The sequence below is a fragment of the Primulina tabacum genome, chromosome 13 (assembly GCF_025594145.1).
Source record: "Primulina tabacum isolate GXHZ01 chromosome 13, ASM2559414v2, whole genome shotgun sequence".
NCBI lineage: Eukaryota > Viridiplantae > Streptophyta > Magnoliopsida > Lamiales > Gesneriaceae > Primulina > Primulina tabacum.
In genome coordinates, this window is record NC_134562.1 from 26,239,820 (window position 1) to 26,260,214 (window position 20,395).

The window sequence follows — 20,395 nt, forward strand, 5'->3', positions numbered from 1 at the left end:
CGATATTCGTACTCGCGTACATTATACTATCACTTGACATCGTGCATTTGCGATTAATTTTTGAGCATACAAAATCATACTTTTATTAAGGATTCCACAGTAAAAGTTTTGCTCGATCAAGTTTTTGTAGGTTATCAAGACCATCGAGGTGGAATTAGCTCGTCTCAATCCATATGAAATAAATGACAAGATAGTCAACTCATGTAGACCCTATTTAACAGCATGTACTTGGAATAAAGATTGGATTTTGTAGCGATACCATGGTGGTTGTTGGGATGTTTTGTAGCTTTTTTGATCATGTACAACTGCAAACAAAAACTAATGATTTGTAGTGTTTCTACTAGATATTATGCAATTGTGTGTGTGTTTTTTTTTGTTTTTTATTCCATGGTTTAGTTATTTGTTTTACATTTTTATAGTGAGTCTTTAATTATTTTTTTTACATTCCATGGATTCCATGGTTTAGTTATTTGTTCCATGGTTTAATTATTTGTTTAACATTCTATGGATTCCATGGTTTAGTTATTTGTTTCAAAGATAAGAAATTATGAAATTAAACATAGTGTGAAATAAGCCAAAAATGACTGAGGGCGACCGAATGACAACTGGGAGCGATCGAATGATGATTGAGTGATATAGCAAAAACAAAGTGAGCAAACTCGTGTTTTATATCTTATTTACTATATTATGGTACGTTTTCATGGATAAGAAATTACGAAATTAAACATAGTGTCAAATAAGGCAAAAATGACTGAGGGCGACCGAATGGCGACTGGGAGCGACCGAATGGAGATTGAGTTATATAGTAAAAATAGTAAGCAAGTTCATGTTTTATATGCTACTTAATATATTATGATATATTTTAATGGATAAGAAATTATAAAATGAAAAATATTGTGAAATAAGCTAAAAATAATATTTTCTAGTACATCAAGTGATTCTATTAGATCACTCATGTATCACTCATTCACTCTCAGTCGCTCTTTGTATTATGACATTATTTTTATATTTTACACTCTCACTCCATTATACTATACTAAAATAGAGTAAATAGACCCCAAACGTGAAGTTGCTCGTATTTTCTATTTTAAGAATCATATATCACTCAGTTGCTCTCAGTCGCTCTTTGAATTATTTTACGCCACTTTTATATTTTATACTCACACGATTATAATATACTATAATATAGTAAATAGTCCACAAAACATTAATTTGATCACCTTTTATACATTGAATAGTACAAAATATCTTCGATTCATTCATACTAAATCATTAATGTTCAATTACATTTAAAAAAAACATCCAACCTTCCACTTCCAAAAAACAATATTTTCTAGTACATCAAGTGGTTCTATTAGATCACTCATATCACTCATTCGCTCTCTGTCGCTCTTTGTACTATGACATTATTTTTATATTTCAAACTATCACTCCATTATACTATACTAAAATAGAGTAAATAGACCACAAACGTTAAGTTGCTCATATTTTCTATTTTAAGAATCATATATCACTCAGTCGCTCTCAGTCGCTCTTTGAATTATTTTAAGCCACTTTTATATTTTATACTCACACGATTATAATATACTATAATATAGTAAATAGTCCATAAAACATTAATTTGATCACCTTGTATACATTGAATAGTACAAAATATCTTCGATTCATTCATACTAAATCATTAATGTTCAATTACATTTAAAAAAAACATCCAACCTTCCACTTCCAAAATACAATATTTTCTAGTACATCAAGTGGTTATATTAGATCACTCATATATCACTCATTCGCTCTCAGTCGCTCTTTGTATTATGACATTATTTTTATATTTCAAACTATCACTCCATTATACTATACTAAAATAGAGTAAATAGACCCCAAACATGAAGTTGATCGTATTTTCTATTATAAGAATCATATATCACTCAGTCGCTCTCAGTCGTTCTTTGAATTATTTTAAGCCACTTTTATATTTTATACTCACACGATTATAATATACTATAATATAGTAAATAGTCCATAAAACATCCTTTTATACATTGAATAGTACAAAATATCTTTGATTCATTCATACTAAATCATTAATGTTCAATTACATTTAAAAAAAACATCCAACCTTCCATTTCTAAAAAACTATATTTTCTAGTACATCGAGTGGTTCTATTAGATCATTCATATATCACTCATTCGCTCTCAGTCGCTCTTTGTATTATGACATTATTTTTATATTTCAAATTATCACTTCATTATACTATACTAAAATAGAGTAAATAGACCCCAAACGTGAAGTTTCTCGTATTTTCTATTATAAGAATCATATATCACTCAGTCGCTCTCAGTCGCTCTATGAATTATTTTAAGCCACTTTTATATTTTATACTCACACGATTATAATATACTATAATATAGTAAATAGTCCATAAAACATTAATTTGATAACCTTTTATACATTGAATAGTACAAAATATCTTCGATTCATTCATACTAAATCATTAATGTTCAATTACATTTAAAAAAAATCCAACCATCCATTTTCGAAAAAACAATATTTTCTAGTACATCAAGTGGTTTTACGAGTACATTTTGTCTTATAACGTCCAACATCATTGCATAAGCTGCATTTCTTTTTTCGTTGTCATCCAAACTCTCCAATAGATGATCTTCTTCGTTTATTTGGTCGCCCCCAGTTTTGGCTTGAAGTTAGGAGGTAGCATTTCCAAATTAGAAATATAATCGGGAATCTTCCAATCTCTTGAATGAGGCACGGGGTAAATGGTACCCGAGTAGGCTTGACGCCACATATGCACAAGGTAATAAGGCGAGCACAAATCATAGATACCAAAATTTGCTAGATGACAAGCTGCTAATGCATGTTTACATGGAATTTTATCACATTGAAACACACAACAACTGCAGGAGTAGGTGGAGAAATCAACTATTTCATCTGTATCATCACCAACTACATGATATTCAGAATAATTCAACTGAGTTACCTTTAGACATTGTGATTGAGTAAACCTAGTTCACAAAATCAACTCTATAGATGGAGTCAACTTCGTTCTGCATGAAGCTAACTCTGCTGCTGTGTGGTATTTGTTGAACCAAACTGAAACCATATTTTGAATTGCAATCAACAGTGCTATTATTGGTAACTCTCTTTCCTCAGACAATCTAGAATTTATCGACTCGGCCTCATTAGTTGTCATAATATCATATCGGTTACCTCGGCAGAAAGCTCTAGACCATTTATTTGGTGAACTGCTTTTCTCAAATATGAAGCCACACTTGTGTATTGATTTTTCAACTTCTCATACAACATGTTAAAGTCGGACATTTTGCAAGCATATGCAGTTTGCATGAACAACTCAACCCCACAACCCTTTTTACCACAATGGGTACCGATATTTTGCGAAAGGTGCCATGTGCAATGTAGATGATGTGAGTGCTTGTACACAACGGCCACTGAGCTGATAATGGCAGCATGTCTGTCAGAGATAATTACCAAATTAGGATCATCTGGAATCAGTTCATGCATTTTTTGCAAAAACCAACTCCATGACATTTCATTCTCTGAGTCAACAACAGCCCATGCAATGGGGTATTGATGTAAATCTCCATCTTGGGCTGTTGCAAGAAGCAAAACACCTCTATATTTTCCCTTCAGAAAAGTCCCATCAATTGCTATAACTTTTCGCATCCTACGAAACCCAGAGACGCATACCCCATAAGCTAGGAACTTGTATTTAAATCTTCCACTAGAGTCAGTCTCTAAATGAGTTATAGTATCTTTGTTCACTTGCTTAACAAAAAATAAATAAGCTGGCAAAGTTCCGTAACTCTCTTCTGGATCTCCCCTCAAATGATTAAGAGCAAGTTGCTTGCCCTTCCAAGCTTTGTAGTAGCTAACACCAAGCCCATTATTTTACATCATCGTCATTATTGTTTTTGGCGCGGGGGTGATTTGTTGCCCTCTAAAATTTTCTAGCAATACATTTACAACTACAATAGAACTTGCTTGTCGGTGCCTTCGTCTTCTATCAGAAAGGTCACATGTGTGTATGTTAAAATAAATTCGAATTTCAAACTGAGTTGAATTATCCTTTCGTGTTGCTCGCACTCTCCAACTGCATTTTTCTGTAATGCATCCCACCACATAAAGTGTCTTTGTCGACCTTTCAACATTCATTTCAAATGAAGCATTCAAAGAAATCTTAGTCAATTCTTTCTTAAGTTCATTTTTACTATTGAACTTTTGACCAACTGATAAATTCAATCCATCGGTGAATGAAAATGCACCATCATCGTCGTTAATCGCCAACAAATTTTGTGTATTTGCTTCCACTAAATCAGAATGATAGAAATCAACATGTGGACTTTGTGTTCTTGGTAGATCGAAGACATCATTTTGGTTCAAGTTTTTATTGGCATTGTTTTCTTTAAAAACGACTTCTTTTGTTGCTGCAGTCAATTCAAAACCAACTTGGATAAAAGTACAACCAAAATATTCATCATGAAGACCCTGATTAAAAGCATTCATATCCAAATCAATTTCATTTCTTCCACATTATACATTTACATCAAAATCACATTTTCTTTTTCTATCTTCTACATTAATATTATAATTCACATCACTACCCTCCACATCTCCAAAATGCACATCACTGTCATTAACCTTTTTCTTTATCAACTCCAATATCACAAATCTCAATTACATCCACATGCAAAACATGTCTAATACGCAAATTATCAAATGATAGATATGTTCCCAAGGATCGTCAATTTCGTATATAGATTGGACATGGTTTGGAAGAATCTACTTCTGGTAAATAACTCAATATCAATTCAACATCTGATTTAGCCAGACCAAGTGTCTCGTATATTTCATTCATGACACATTCTATGGTCAAATTACAACCATCAATGGAAATAGCTGTCCATTCTTTAGATTCGGATAACCATGTATAAGTTCCTTGTTCATCATTCTTCCACTTTCCATTAGAATTAATCAAAAAATTTGGATGATCGTCATTCCTATACAAAATAAGAAATAAAGATGTCATAAAAATTAAATGATTTAACATATAATCGGATGACATAACATATCAATGTGAGCGACTGAAAATAGAATTGAGCGACTAAAAACAGAATTAGGCGACTGAACCCATAATATTTGGACGACCGAACAATTAAGAATGAAATATATGAAAAATTATATTTAAAATATATACATTGTAATAAAAATCAGTAAATCGATAAAAAAATTTGAGATGGCATTTGAACTTACACCTGATTTAAAATATTTGACAATGTTGATAAAAATTGAAACTTTTTTTAGGAAAACAAATGATTACAATATTCTCTTGCTTAATGTAGAGGAAGAAAAAAATTGAAGAGAAGACCAATGAGTGAAAGATGAAGAAAAAAAGAATCGTTGTGAGAATGATGAGAAGAATGGAGGGAACAAGAACCCATTTCCTTTCTCTCCTTTCTGTTTTGTACTGCACGCTTCTTTTGTTTTTTGATTAATTAATTATTTTTTTAAGTGGATGTTATTTATCAAATTTTGAATTCTAAAAAGCTAATATTTAAAATTAAAATTTGCTTAGGGTTAGATTTTAAGTTGCCCCCAAGTTCTAAGGTGCTATAATTCCTTATCCACTTGTGATCACGACCCTCCACCAACTAGAAGCCGCACCTTTGAACTGATAGGTTGCAAAGTTCACTTATTGTTCCTGCCTATTTTGTATGCTAAAACAATCTTTATCCAATCCACTTAATTTATTGTACTATACAAATATATTACAAAAAAAAGTATGTTCTACAAAATCGATATAAACTTATGCACTGAACAACGGCACCGAAAAAATACCAGTCGGTCAGTATAGGCGGCTAGGCGGAATTAGGCGCACTCATGTGGCCACCTAGATAACCGAAAATTAATATATTTGGGATTTTTCCTAAAATTTTGTTGGGTTGAATTCAAGTTAAAAGTCTAATTAAAAAATTGAAAAATTATTTTGTATGTGTCTAAATCAAAGTTTAACAAGAAATGTAATTTGTTGAGTTGTACTAAAACACCAAACTACATTTTCATATGTTGATACCGTGAATCCGTCTAGCCGCGTACTAGTCTCCTACTAGACGATCTAGACACTACACATAAGAAGGTTTAAATATGAAGTTGGAACCAAACTATAACAGATCTTAATTTATTCCAATATATATTTTAACGTAAAATCTCTTATTAAATTATTTTACGGATTTATTTTATGAAAACATTATTTTGAATTTTAGATATCAAAGTTTTACAAATGTAGTGATAGGTGGTGCGGTTACCTGAGTCACCTTTCTGTCACGTTTACTGTGGACACCCCAGCACAAGCTCTGAAAACCCTAATTCCCCATTTCTTCGATTCAACGACAAAATGCTGCTTTATAATTTTATCCTTTTTTAATGTTATTTTATACCGATTAACCCTTAATTTCTGTATAATAAAGTTTCCCATGTCTCTCGACGGGGCAGCCGCGCCGGCGTCCCAGGAACGTGGGGCTGATGTGAACCTACTACCACCCGAAAATCCCTCCGGTGGGTCCCAAGTGTTACATTCCAACGGAAACAACGGCAGCGTCAACGGAATTAGTCAGCCGGACGCGCTAGCGGTGGTGCCACTGTATGCGACGCATAGGCTGAGGTTGAACCCTTATTCTGATCACAAGCCCGAGAATTATGAGGATTTAGACCTGGATTTTAGCCCGTTGGTTTTCACCTCGTTGGAGAGGTACCTCCCGCCGAATCTCATCCTCCAGACGCGGGATGTGAAGGTTTCATACATGCGAGATATACTCATACGTTATTACCCTGAAAACGAGCGCGTTAGGGTAAACACGATTACCTATACATTGTTTCCGTTTTTGCACTTGGATGAGATGACGTTGGTCTGTTTGATTTGTATTTATTATTGTGGAGGAAAAAACCTTTTTTTTAGTAAAGATCGTTTCAAGTTGTATGATAGGAGAAAGGTCCGTAAAATACATGCACTTCTTTCCCTGGGTTAGGTAACCTATTCGAGTTTTCCTACTCCGAGAATGTAAAATCGATGCATGTAATAATTACCCATTTTGCACTATTTTGAGACGAATATGTGATTTTCCTGTTCAAATATAAACTACTGTTTCTGATACAGTAGCTGAAACTATTGCCACGTGTCTCATGATTTACCATTGTTGTATATGCTCATGATTCGCACATTTGGTAACCCGGTGATTGCAATTGCTCAGGATAGCCACAACATCTGGTTTAGCAGGAGATTTGAGATGGGTTCACTCATGTGTGCGTAGAAGGACTTGAATATGTGCTTACGGATTGATAGTGGGTTGCATTCAATATTGAATAAGGTAGATAAGTTAATGTATGGGAAATGATGCCAGGGTACTTTTTAATGCACATTTGGATATGGGGGATCTTATCTAAAGGATAAGTGCTTGGGCATCTTGTGGACCGGACCTTAATTTTTGCACGCGGAAGTGTGGAATTGTACATGTTTCACTTGCATGAAACTGTGGGTATATATTTCCGAGGAGTAAAATTGTGTCAATGAGCATTTCAGGGGTTGGGGTTTCTGATTTTATCCCTCCGTTAGCTTCATGAAAAGCTTAGCTCGAGTTCCCATCTGTCCTTTACCACGCGAATTTATGCAGTTTAATATATTGCATGTTTGACATTCTGCTTTATTGGAACTCTCTCTCTCTCTCTGTGTAATGTATCTCTTCATGTTGTTAAATGCTGATTGAGAATCCATGACTGTTGTGTTTGAACAGCTTCAGAAGCACAGAGAGTACAGGCAGAAGATTATATCCAACTATCAGGTATGGCGTGCATGACACTTGTAATTGCTGCTGAGTGTGTAATTAGTATTATTAAGGGTTATCTTAACATTTATAAAGATGTTTTTGTAGTTGGTATTTCATATTTTGTCAACATTTTCAATGCTACCAACCATTGTGTTAGAAAAATTTAAAAATGACGTTGAACCCTTTTGTGTGGCAGTAGGTATCAATGAAAAGTTTATCAATCTCTTGTCCTCCAATATTTTCATATCAAATTTTCTATTTTTTAGGACGTTGATGAATTTCTGAGAAACGATACCTGAGTAAGTTTTGCCTCCACCATGGGCTGGGAACATTCATGCTTATGGGTTGGAGCCTGGAGGATATATTTCCTTCATTAGAATGTTAGGCAATGAATTTAAGAGAAGGGTACAAACCATAATAATCAGTCTTCTGGATTGGAGAACCTCCAAATATTTTTACCAACTCCACAATTTCTCGTACAGTCAACATAGGATCACAATATTGTTCAGTTCTTGAGAAGTTGATGCTATGGTGGTCCACTTGCACGATCTTTAATATTTGACATATGTAGATTAATCTATCCTATAACGTGAACGAGAGTCACATTTGGCTTATTTGTATATATTGGCATTTAGGGTCACTTTAGATAAATAAAACTAACTTGAAAGAGTGCTTTATGGCAGAAAAAATCTCGGTGTCTAGTTAGTTAATAAAAATAATTTTTATCGCGGTAGGCATCAAAATCCGGATCCTCAACTTCTCTCCTTCCCCTTTTTCCTGATATCATGATATACAGATAAATTCACGAACATTTATTCTAATTGGCTTGGTCTTATCAGCGTCTGCACAGGGAACTGTATACCATGCATGCTGCAGACTTCTTTGTTCCTTCATTTCTCAAGGCAATTAACGAGAACACTGAGACGGGGTTCAGAAATATTATGTCTGAGCCCTCTCCTGGAGTTTTCACCTTTGAAATGGTGCAACCGAGATTGTGTGAAATGTTACTGGCGGAGGTAATTTTTTGTTTTCAGTCATCTTTCAAGTTTCAACTTTCTAATTAAGTTTTCCTAGTAGTTTTGGTTTTATGTTCTCTTATCAGGTTCTGATTGCTTAGGTCGAAAATTTTGAAAAGTGGGTCCACGAGACTAAATTCAGGATAATGAGACCTAATACAATGAATAAGTATGGTGTTGTTCTTGATGATTTTGGTATGGAAACCATTCTTGATAAGGTCATGGAAGATTTCATACGCCCAATATCAAAAGGTGACCATTCTTCTTCCTATATTAATGATTTTGTCTGAATTAATATGATTTCAGTATTAATCAGCTCTAATGAATATATTTTGTAGTTTTCTTTCCTGAGGTTGGTGGATCAACGCTTGATGCTCATCATGGTTTCGTTGTTCAATATGGGATGGATAGAGATGTGGATTTGGGTGCGTGATTTCTGTCCCAGTGGTTTTTTCTTAACTCTGGATCATTCTATATTTTGAAAGATTATGAACATTGTAATGTAGTTCTTTGGACAATGCTATATCATCTCATCCTATTTTGGTTACAGGTTGCTAGAATCGCTTTTAAGCATTGGTATACTTGGTTGCCTACCACCGGACAACTTGAATTAAGTAATCTAACTTGTAATTTTGTGCTCCAACAATTTATGGAAAATGCTATAGTCGATAAAATACTGCTAATGTCAGAGGCAAACTGTAATCTTATTTAGTTGGTGAGTGTAGTCTCCTTACGTCCTGATAGTCTCTGAATAGGACATCATGTATGGTTTACTGTCTTAGAGACAATGTAGAGAATTGAAAACATTATTGATTTTTAGAACTTTAGATCCTTGATGGTGAAAGTTTTTGGTCTGAGATATCATATAATGATAGATACAGCTCTTTAATCGGGTTCATTTGGGTGTTCTTTATTATATTATGATTCAAGTAGGAATAGTTATATTTATTAACTTACAAGTTCCGTTTGGACAAGTGCTATAAAAACCTTTTTAGTGTTTTATAGGTGAAAAAAACTTAAGTATGCGTTTGAACAAGATTTTTAAAAAGTTTATGAAAATGTTTTTCTAAAAATTGTTCTCAGAGTATAGTTTTTAAAGAATAATTGAGAGATGTTTTTTGAATTATAGAGAAAGTTGTTCAAATTGTTTAACTGGAAAAACATTTTTATAAAATAATAGTCTAAACACATTTTATTCTTAAAACAATTTTTAAACAATTTTTAATTTTTTTGTAAAAAACACTTTTATTAATACGTTTTATAAGAACTTGTCCAAATGAAGCCATATAAGTACTTTCCAAATGAAGCCATACATTTTTCATCTTTTATTCTCATAGCATGTTTTTATATCTGCTGTAATAAAAAACGTTCATGTGAGTGTTGCCTTGTTATTTATTTATTTATTATTTATTTTTGCCTTTCATGGAACTGTTAATAACTGTTTTTTTCTTTGCAATATTCTGGAATAGATAATGCAGATAATCTTGTATGTTCTCATGGTTATCTTGCCTAAACTTGGATGCCAATACTTTCAGTTATTCTATCTTGTACGTACATTGTCCAATTGTTTCATTACTAGGAATTTGGTTAATCATCTTGTTAATACTGAAGTGTGCTTATGTAATTGAGGTATCATACTTATGTTTCTTTAAGACCCCCTCTATTGTGAGTATAGAAAGGTTTCTGGGCAGTCTCATTTTAGTTTGACACTGATGGCCAGTTGTGGGTACTTCTCGCTAAAAGTTGTTCTCTTGGAATCATCTTCATAGGTTTTCATGTGGATGATGCAGAAGTCACCTTGAATGTCTGCTTAGGTAAACAATTTTCTGGTGGTGAACTCTATTTTCGTGGAGTGCGATGTGAAAATCATGTAAATACAGAAATACAGTCAGAGGTAAGTCTTTTCATATTTGTCCCCGCTTATAATAGGTCTCTCTAGAAAATAGTTAATTTCATTTGATGGAATTAGCATCGACACTATTTTCTCAATTATTATTGAGTGTTACCAAATGTTTGCATGATCATGCGCCATATCAATAATATGGTAAGCATCATGTTTTTTGTTGGGGCTGCAAAATAGTGACCCATTTCCAAGTAAAACCAAGATTAAAATAAATAGTTTGCATCACCTGTGCTTATTCGTTGTATCTGTTTGTTTGATTGCTTGTTGGTAATTAAATTGTGGAAAATGGTTGGCTGTTCTATATTTTTTGTCTTGTTCTACAAGAGTTCAAAAAGTCCCATTGTGTACTTGCAGTAATTGGACTGGTACTCGCCTTCGAGTTACCTTTTGACCTTTTAAGTCGCTGAGGAGAATAGCAACATTTTTGAATTCTATTAGCCCTTGGTTCTGGATTATTAACTCTCTGAATCCATGTTGTCTCTCAAACTTTTAAGGCAGAAATTTTGCTAATATAATAGATTTGTAATTATGTTTGATGGTTTTTTTTGGCTTTTGTGACAATTGTCCAGGAAATATTCGACTATGTGCACGTTCCGGGCCGTGCAGTTCTTCATCGTGGCCGTCATCGGCATGGTGCTAGGGCTACCACATCAGGGAACAGGACTAACTTGTTGTTATGGTGCAGAAGGTAAAAAACACTGCCTCATTGTTGGCAAAAAAGAAGAGTCACATAGTGGGTGAAAAGCCCATAACTAAAAGAAAATAGATGACACACACACACACACATACGCGCGCATGAGAAGAGGAGGGGAGAGTACATATGGAAATGAATATTGCTGGAGGAGAGTTAGTTATTTACTTTTCTTAAGTGTCAGTACTAGCGAAAGCTACAGTTGTGCAGAGACATTTCTCTGAGAGTTCATTTTATTTCATCAGAATACATTCTGTTTATATTCCGTTCCAATATCTTTGTGCATTTCTTATTGTGGTTGTAACATTTGGTCCGACCCGCTGGATCTTCGACGGAGAAGAAAGCGGCGATGGAAACCACGCGTTCAGAGACCAGGATTGAAGCAAGAGTGTAGGTGATGGAGAAAATGATGTTGTTGATGCAGGAAACCATAGTAGTGAGTGAGATACCAAACCTCACGACAATGGTGGAGCAGATGGACAAAACGAAAGGGAAGGAGGTGTCGGAGCGACATGTGGGTGATCAGCCACAACAAATACAGGGAAATGGGGATCTTCCTTATCAGGAAAATCTTTCTGATGGGAGGGGGTCTGTGAAGGGAGACATGGACAGATTTGAGATGAATGAAAGTGAAACAGGTGATGCGGAGAGTTGAGTTACCTGGGTTTGATCCTTTGGGTTGGTTGGGGAAGGTGGAGCAATATTCGAGTTGCAAGGCACTGCTCCGGTAACTGCCTAAAAATTGGGCACGTGTGTATGGAAGGGCTGGCAGTACACTGGTTCCGATGGATGAACTCGCAGTTCCCGAACATGATTTGGGACCGGTTTGCAGAGGAGCTTATCCGGAGATATAGTGGAAGGAAAGCCGTGAACCCATTTGAGCTTTTGGCATTGTTGAAGCAGGAGAATCAGAGGGTGGAAGCCTATATTGAAAAGTTTGAAGTTCTCATGGCACAAATCGGAAAATTACCTGAGCGACAAAGATTAGGGTATTTTCTCTGTGGGTTGAGAGATGATGTGAAGAGAAGGCTGAGAACTTATGAGCCCAAAACCATAATATGTGCCACGAACTTGGCCAGAATGATTGAAGAAGAATTTTAATTGGATACCCTATTCCATCATGGGAATAACCTTACAATGGGCTCTAAATTTGAAAAGAGGGGTGGGTACTCACAGGGCTCACACTCGGGCCCAAAACAATGACAGAAATACACCGATCCAGCCCATTTACCAGGAATATGTCATGGACTGATGCTTTGGGTGAATATTCGTTGCGTCGAACCCAAAGCCAAAGTACCGTCCAAAATTTCCGATCGGTTTCTTCAGGGGGGCAGTGGTCAAGCGAGGGGAGTAGTAAACCACGTTCCTGGTTAGAGAGCTAGGGATGGAAAAACCATTTCCCATCAAGAGTGTTTAGCCGTAAAGAAAAAGGGCTTTGTTTCAAGTGTGGGGAGCCCTTTCACAAGTGCACTTATAAGTCTATGAAAGTGATTATTATTGCAGATGAGGAGGGAAAGGATTTGGAAGAGACAGTGAGACAAAGTGGTAAAACAACAAGTGGAGTTAGAGGATATTCTTGTGGAGTATGGCAGCTTATTTGAACCCCCACAGGGTCTGCCACCACAAAGAATACAAGATCATTCTATCAAAATTACAGAAGGGAGTGGGCCAGTGCAAGTAAGACCATACAGGTATGCACATCTTCAAAAGGATGAGATAGAAAGATTGGTGGCCGAAATGTTTCAAGCGGGAGTTATACAGCCTAGTTGCAGCCTTTACTCTAGCCCTGTCATTTTGGTTGAGAAAAAGATGGAAATTGGCGTTTGATTACCGGGCTTTAAATGACATAACTATGGCTGACAAGTATTCGATACCCGTGATCGAGGAGTTACTGGATGAATTAAATGGGGACTGTGTGGTTTACCAAACTGGATTTAAAGTCTGGATCATCAAAGTAGAATGAAGCAAGAAGACGATCAAAAGACAACATTCGGGACTCATGAAGGGCATTACGAGTTGTAATGCCCCGCCACGTTTCAATCCACCATGAATGAGGTATTCAAGCCTTATTTGAAAAAAATTGTGCATGAAGTAAGACATCTAGTGTTCTATCGTAGAGCTAGTGATAAGGAAGCAATAGAGACTGAAGCGAATGAAACCAGGGAAGACAGTTGGACCGGATGGGATACCAATTGAAGTATGGAATTGTCCATGGGAAGTTGGGATCCAGTGGTTGACTAGGCTCGTTAATAGGATTCTAGATACTTGGAAAATGCCAATATGTTGGAGCATAGTGTTGTAGTACTGATTTATTTATAAGAATAAATGAGATATACATGATTGCTCAAACTATAGAGGGATTAAACTTATGAGCCATACGATGAAGCTATGGGAGCGAGTGATAGAGCGGAGACTTATGAGTATCACTACTGTATCAGATAACGATTTGGTTTTATGCCGGGTAGATCTACAATGAAAGCTATTTTCTTGATTAGACAAATGATTGAGAAATATAGAGAACGACAGAAGAGCCTGCATATGATATTTATCAATTTAGAGAAAGCCTATGATAGAGTGCCTAGAGAATTAATCAGCTTGATACTTAGAAGGAAGCATGTGCCTCAATGCTACATCAAGATCATTAAAGATATGTATGTAGGTGCCGTAATGTTAGCTACGTTGGAGGAATGTCATGTGAATTTCTTGTGACAGTAGGACTTCATCAATGATCGGTTTTAAGCCCTTACTTTTTTGCTTTAGTTATGGATGAGCTGACGGGACATATTTATGATGAGGTACCTTAATTAATGTTGTTTGTAGATGATATTGTCCTCGTAGATGAAACTAAAGGTGTAAATAAAAATTTAGATAGATGACGTAAAGCTCTTGAGAGTAAATGTTTTATAATTAGTCGTTCAAAAGCGGAATATTTAGCTTGTAACTTTGGTCCTGAATCTTGACGAATTGGTAGCCCAATTTAGATTGAAGGTCGAGAAGTCCCAAAGTGTGAAGCTTTTCGCCATTTAGGTTCTACTATCCAAAAAACTCGGGACATTAGAAATGATATAGACATAAGATTAAAGCAGAATGGATGAAATAGAGGATGACATCATGAGTATACGATTATGGAGAGACGTCTAACATGATTTGGTTATGTGAAGAGGAGATCAAATACGGTCTCAATCCGACATATCTTAGGTTGGCAGGATAATGGAAGGAGTAGAATGAGGGGTAAGTCATTGAAATTTGGATAAAGGTGGTTAAGGAGGATATTTTAGATCTTGATTTAAAAGATGACGTGGTAAAATCGATTAGTTTGAAGAACTAATATGCATGTGGTCGATCATGTAATTAGCGGAAATGTGTTATGATGATGATGGTTCTGTTATTTAGCAAGATGTGGGCAGAACACTTGGGACATCTGCGGACACTTTTGGGTGTTTTGTTGAAGCATCAACTGTTGCTGAACAAAAAAAGAATGCTACTTTGGGCTTAAGGAGGTGGAGTAGTGTAGGGCACATTATCTCGGGTGAGGGGCTAACAGTGGACCCTAAGAAGATTGAAGGAGTAGGAGCTTGGCCGGTGCCTACCGAAATCAAGGGAGGGATGGGATTTTTGGGGTTAACCGGATATCATTGTAAATTTATTCGTGATTATGGCAAAATACTCAAGCCCTTGACTGATTTATTGCTGTAAAAACAGTTTCATTGAAGTCAAGGGGCGCAATGAGTGTTTGAGGAGTTAAAAAGGGTGGTGAGTTCGGCTCCGATTTTGATAACGTCATATTTCTCTAAAGAATTGGTTATTGATTGTGATGCATTAGATAGGGCGCTTGGGGCAGTTTTAGCTCGAGAACAGCCTATAGCTTTCTTTAGAAAGCAATTAGCCGACAGAGCATTATCCAAATCCACGTATGAGAAGCAATTGATGGCCTTAGTAATTTCGATCCAACATTGGAAACCGTAATTGTTGGGAATGAAATTCACTGTCATGACGAACCACAAAGCACTAAAAGTTTGTTACAACTTATTTCGACCCCAGACCAACAACATTGGTTGCCCAAATTGATGGGATACGAATTCGAGATTAAATACAAATCTGGAAGTAGTAATGGAGCGGCTGATGCTCTTTCAAGAAAGATAGAGGAAGTGGATCTCAAAAGTATATCAATACAGGTGTGGTTAGAAGCTGAAGAATTAAGGGAAGCCGCGGGGAATGATCCTAAGGTACAAATTTTAATTAATAAAGTCAAGGTATAGAGGGTAGTGGGGTGTATTCATTGGTCAATGGGTTCTTGTTGCACAAGGGGAAGATATTGATTCCCAAGGGTTCTGAATGGATTAAAAAATTATGGAAGAATCACATGCTACACCAATGGGGGGTCATTCGGGGGACTTGAGGACAATTAGTAGAAATTCCAGCTGTTTTGTTTGGCAAGGATGAGGAAGGATGTGGCATGATATGTTGCGGAGTGTGCAGTGTGTCGAAGGCAAAAATATGAGGCAACTAAACCATCAGGATTGTTACAGCCATTACCTGTTTCCAGTGCAATTTGGGAAGATATATCGATGGACTTCATTGTTGGCTTACCTAAATCGAGGGGGGTTTGAGGTGATCGCGGTGGTGGTAGATTGGTTATCAAAATATGTGCATCTTGTGATGCTTAAACATCCATTTACAGCAAAATTGGTGGCAGAGTTGTTCACAAAGGAGATTTTACTTCTTCATGGGACTCCAAATTCAATTGTGAGTGATAGAGATCCAGTTTTCATGAGCCAATTCTGGACCGAGCTTTTTCAGATTGCAGGGAACTTTACTTGAGATGAGTTCCTCCGGAAACAGATGGGCACACTAGGTTATTGAACTGGTGTTTGGAAACTTATTTGCGATGTTTTGCATTGGAGCAACCGATAACATGGGCAATGTGAATCCATTGGGACGAATTCTGGTATAATACATCATATCATACTGCTGCAGGTATGACACCTTTTGAGATTGAGATTGTCTATTAAAGGAAACAACCAAAAATTACACAATTTTGGGCCCATCAAACAGCAGTGGCAGCGGTATCTCAAGAGCTTTAAGACAGGGATGAACTACTGAGGCAACTTAAGTATAAACTACACAGAGAACAACAGAGGATGACTAAACAAGCAAATGCTCAACGGAAAGATGTTTCTTTTCGAGAGGATGACATGGTGTTTCTGAAGTTAAGACCTCATAAACAACAACCGATCTGTCGGAGGGTTTATCAGAAGCTGAGTCCTAGATATTACGTACCTTTTAGGGTGCTGCGAAAATGGCAACGTGTCTTACAAGTTGCAGTTACCTGCTCGGTCCAGAATTCATCCAGTGTTCTATGTTCCCTGTCTAAAAAAGACGGTGGGAAGTGCAGTGTCTGTGCAACTTCTATCAAAAGTTATAGAGTCAGAGTTGACTGTAGAATTTTGAGCCAGAGCAAGTTGTGGCTCGAAGACTGAAGCAGATAGGTGGAGAAAAAGTGCAAGTGCTGATCCGGTAGAAGGACAGGCCTATAGAAGAAGCTACTTGGGAAGAGGTCACTGCCCTTGCTTCGCGATTTCCCACATCCAGCCTCAAGGACAAGACTACTTCTAGTGAAGGGGGTGGTGTTGTGGGCCAAAACGAAGAGAGTCACATGGTGGGTGAAAAACCCATAATTAAATTTGTTTGTTCTAGAAGAAAATAGATGACACACACACATGAGAAGGGGAGGGGAGAGAATATATATGGAAAAGAATATTGCTGGTGGAGAGTTGGTTATTTACATTTCTTGAGTGTCGAGTACTAGCAAGAGCTAAGGTTGTACAGAGACATTTCTCTGGGAGTTCCTGGGAGTTCTTTTTATTTCATCAGAATACATTCGGTTTGTATTCCATTCCAGTACCTTTGTGCATTTCTTATTGTGGTTGCAACACTCTTCCCCTAGTAAAACATATGGCTTTTCCGGAAGGAATTATTGAGGATTTGTGTTGTCAGTGTGATTGGGTGAAAATGTAAATGATGATAATTAGAAGAGTTTATTAACGCGGTCAAGGTCTGGTACGAGTATATGGTATGTCCTCCTAAGATATAAATTTGGACGACATTATAGTCATTTATTTGAGCTATAGTGATTCTACTGATTTATTCTTTCCATTATAACTTCTCTTTATTTCTAATTATTTCTTTCAAGTTTAAATACCCAGACATTTTTGAAGTTGGTAATCTCAAAATTATTGTCTTTTCTTAGAGATCTTGCATAAGATCTCAAATTCGCAATTTATATTCTGAATTTTAATACCTTCGTTCCGCAGTTCTGTATTTAGAGAGTTGAGGAAGTATCAGAAAGATTTCTCCAACTGGTGTTCGGAGTGTGAACGTGAGAAGAAAGAAAGGCAACGCCAGTCTGTATCTGCTATCAAACTGGTATGCCAAAATTTTAAGGGTGAACTCTTTGGAAGGCAGTACTTCCTCTGCCTGCCTTGAACTAGATAATCTTCAGAGCTTCCCCGCACTGAAACAATCGGCAATCATAACCATTACATTACTTCCATCATATGTGTATATTTACCAATGACCTAAATAATCAGGTATTTTTCAGTTAATAATACATAGTTTGTTACCAACTTAGGCAGTTAGGCCAAACATTATTATGCTCACACGGTTATTGAAAACCTAGATATAAAAAATGACGTATAAATGTTCAGTTAGTATGTAGTATGGCTAGGTGATTGAAATGCTATTAGGAGAAAATTGGATATTTGTTTGCTCGAGAAAATGAAGAAAACATGAAATAGCAACTGCTCATATTTCACAATTTACTGAGATAGGAAATTCCTTAGCTCTCCAACCATGCACACCTACCCGTGTAATTGAAAAAGTGTTCCTACATATACTGCATCCTGCCTGCTCGCTCGTGTCATCCTCATAAATAATTGATTGGAATTAGCGAAGTTAAATGTTTCTTTGGCTTCTCAGGAATTGCTGAGGAGAGAGGCAGGGGAAACTGCTACTTGAGCTCTTCGACGCATCTTCGCTTTCTAACTTACTGTATTATATTGCTCAAGATATTCGGACAGGACAAACGGACTTACTATTAACATTTAAAGGGGCGACTGATGTGTGTTCTTTGTAATTTGAGCATAGCTGTACATGAAAACCAGTAGGTTATGAAGAATTCTGGCATGGATTCATGTGTTGATCCTAGAGTAAGATATCATATTTGACTATTCTTTATAAACTCTTAATTGTTTTACAGTTTTTAAGCTTCTTTTTTAAAATTTATTATTTTTATTTGGGGAATGATACTTGGTTCTCCAAATTCCCTAACAGCGTGTGTGGTTCCATGGATTTCATGGAATTTGGTGAGATTTGGAGTTATAAATCTCATTTTGAGTGTTTTGTGTAATAGAATTTCAAAACGGATTGATATTTGCTGTGATTTAATATAATTAAATAAAATTTTGACAAAAATGGAAAGATTTCACAAGATTTTATAGGATTTAGATTATATGAATAGGCTAATATATTTTTAAAAAACTAATATTTTTAATATATTTTATGTATCATTGAAAAATTATTTTGAAATAATTTAAAATATTTATATATTTCAAAAATTACATAATTTTTTCTTTTGTTACGATTTTCGATTATATTTTAATATTATAAACTTAACTCACCATAAATTTTTTTTCTCACATATTATTAGAGATTGTGGAATTGTAAGTTCATGGATTTCAGTTTGAAACTTCATTTTTAATTCACCGCAAAACTTGATCGTGATCACGCGTGTGATTGGTAATGTAGTATTTTTTGAGGTAAGCCTAGTTTTCAAAAATAGGATCTCACTTGACCAACTACAAATGAAATTTCAAATCTCATTTCATTAATTCTCTTTAATTGATTTTGTAGGTCTCGTGAAGATTCTGCTAGTACCATCATCATTGAGGAAACATTGCATTAATCGACGACCCGCGGAAGGAGGAGATCGGGGCCTTATTTGGCGGGAGATTAAGTGTAGATTCAATTGTGGAGGAAGTTGGGGATCATATTTATCGATTTCTCCTTGGAATTGAACTGAGCAGAGGCGTGACGTGCTGTTTTTGTTTTCAGTTGATTGATTGTTCTTTACATTTGTTGCTTTTGTTGGGAGTCATTGCCCACTGTGATTGGAATAAAAAAGAGGCTGTTTTGGCTTGTTTGTGCTGTTTCACTCACTATTTTTATATAATATAAAATGGATAGCCGGCCGTTTGCATTTTAGTCTTGGTCAACCCAAAGAGCCCTCTCCCATTTCATGACGAGTGATTTGCTTGTGAATTTGATGCTATTAAGACCCGGGATCTGACTTTTTACTAGTAAATTGATCTTTGCATTCTTGTGAATCGAGGCATTCGTTTGGTGCTTTGTTTACCTCGAGTTCTATAATAATAATTAGAGTTTAAAAAAATTATGTTATCTTTGTTTTTCGATTAATCGTCCCTAATTATAGATACCCTATTATAGATCCCGCATGCCTAAAGTGTATCATGATTTCATTTGTTGGCTGTGAATTTTTCTTGTGAAAATGAGATTGACGAAATTTTTATTGAGAGAGGAGAATAGGATTGTAGTGCAAAAATAATGTTTATTTTAAAATGTTTATGGATATTTATGATTTTAACATGTTAAATTATGATTTTTAAATGTTTATGAATTTTAAGGTTTAAAATGGGCATTTAAAAGATACGTTGCATGCTTGGTTTCAAAATAAAAATGATATTATGCATGTTTTTATTAAGTTATGATAACATGTTGAAAGACGTGAAGGGATTGTGACTACTACATGTTGGAAATATCGTGAGGGTTATGGTCACAGTGGGAGCCCGAAGATCGTGTTTCCTTGGATACGGATACGAATACGAATACGAATATGTTAATACGTTGGCCAAGGCC

At 35.8% G+C, this 20,395-nt stretch overlaps 1 protein-coding gene across 2 annotated transcripts; it reads left to right on the top strand.

Moving 5' to 3' along the window:
* Positions 1 to 6,319: 6,319 nt before the first annotated feature.
* LOC142522187 (2-oxoglutarate and iron-dependent oxygenase domain-containing protein CP2-like) lies at positions 6,320 to 19,723 on the top strand. 2 transcript variants are annotated; one of them, XR_012814400.1, is made up of 10 exons: positions 6,321 to 6,879; positions 7,819 to 7,866; positions 8,691 to 8,867; positions 8,969 to 9,119; positions 9,206 to 9,292; positions 10,637 to 10,761; positions 11,340 to 11,458; positions 17,776 to 17,887; positions 18,440 to 18,669; positions 19,373 to 19,723. XR_012814400.1 is itself a non-coding variant. In XM_075625361.1 (9 exons), exons 1-9 carry the CDS (start codon positions 6,505 to 6,507, stop codon positions 18,476 to 18,478), a joined length of 1,233 nt encoding a protein of 410 aa, XP_075481476.1. In that variant the 5' UTR covers positions 6,320 to 6,504; the 3' UTR covers positions 18,479 to 18,782. The 2 variants fall into 2 exon arrangements, 1 of the variants encoding a protein (XP_075481476.1); XM_075625361.1 differs by lacking the exon at positions 19,373 to 19,723 and having other exon boundaries at positions 6,320 to 6,879; positions 18,440 to 18,782.
* The last annotated feature ends 672 nt before the right edge of the window (positions 19,724 to 20,395 follow it).

Excerpts from the sequence above, each read along its gene's own strand:
- LOC142522187 (XM_075625361.1), top strand. The coding sequence starts at position 6,505 with ATGTCTCTCGACGGGGCAGCCGCGCCGGCGTCCCAGGAACGTGGGGCT. Across the intron at positions 7,867-8,690 it reads AGATTATATCCAACTATCAG|CGTCTGCACAGGGAACTGTA; the intron begins GTATGGCGTGCA and ends TGGTCTTATCAG. Across the intron at positions 17,888-18,439 it reads CTGTATCTGCTATCAAACTG|GAATTGCTGAGGAGAGAGGC; the intron begins GTATGCCAAAAT and ends TTGGCTTCTCAG.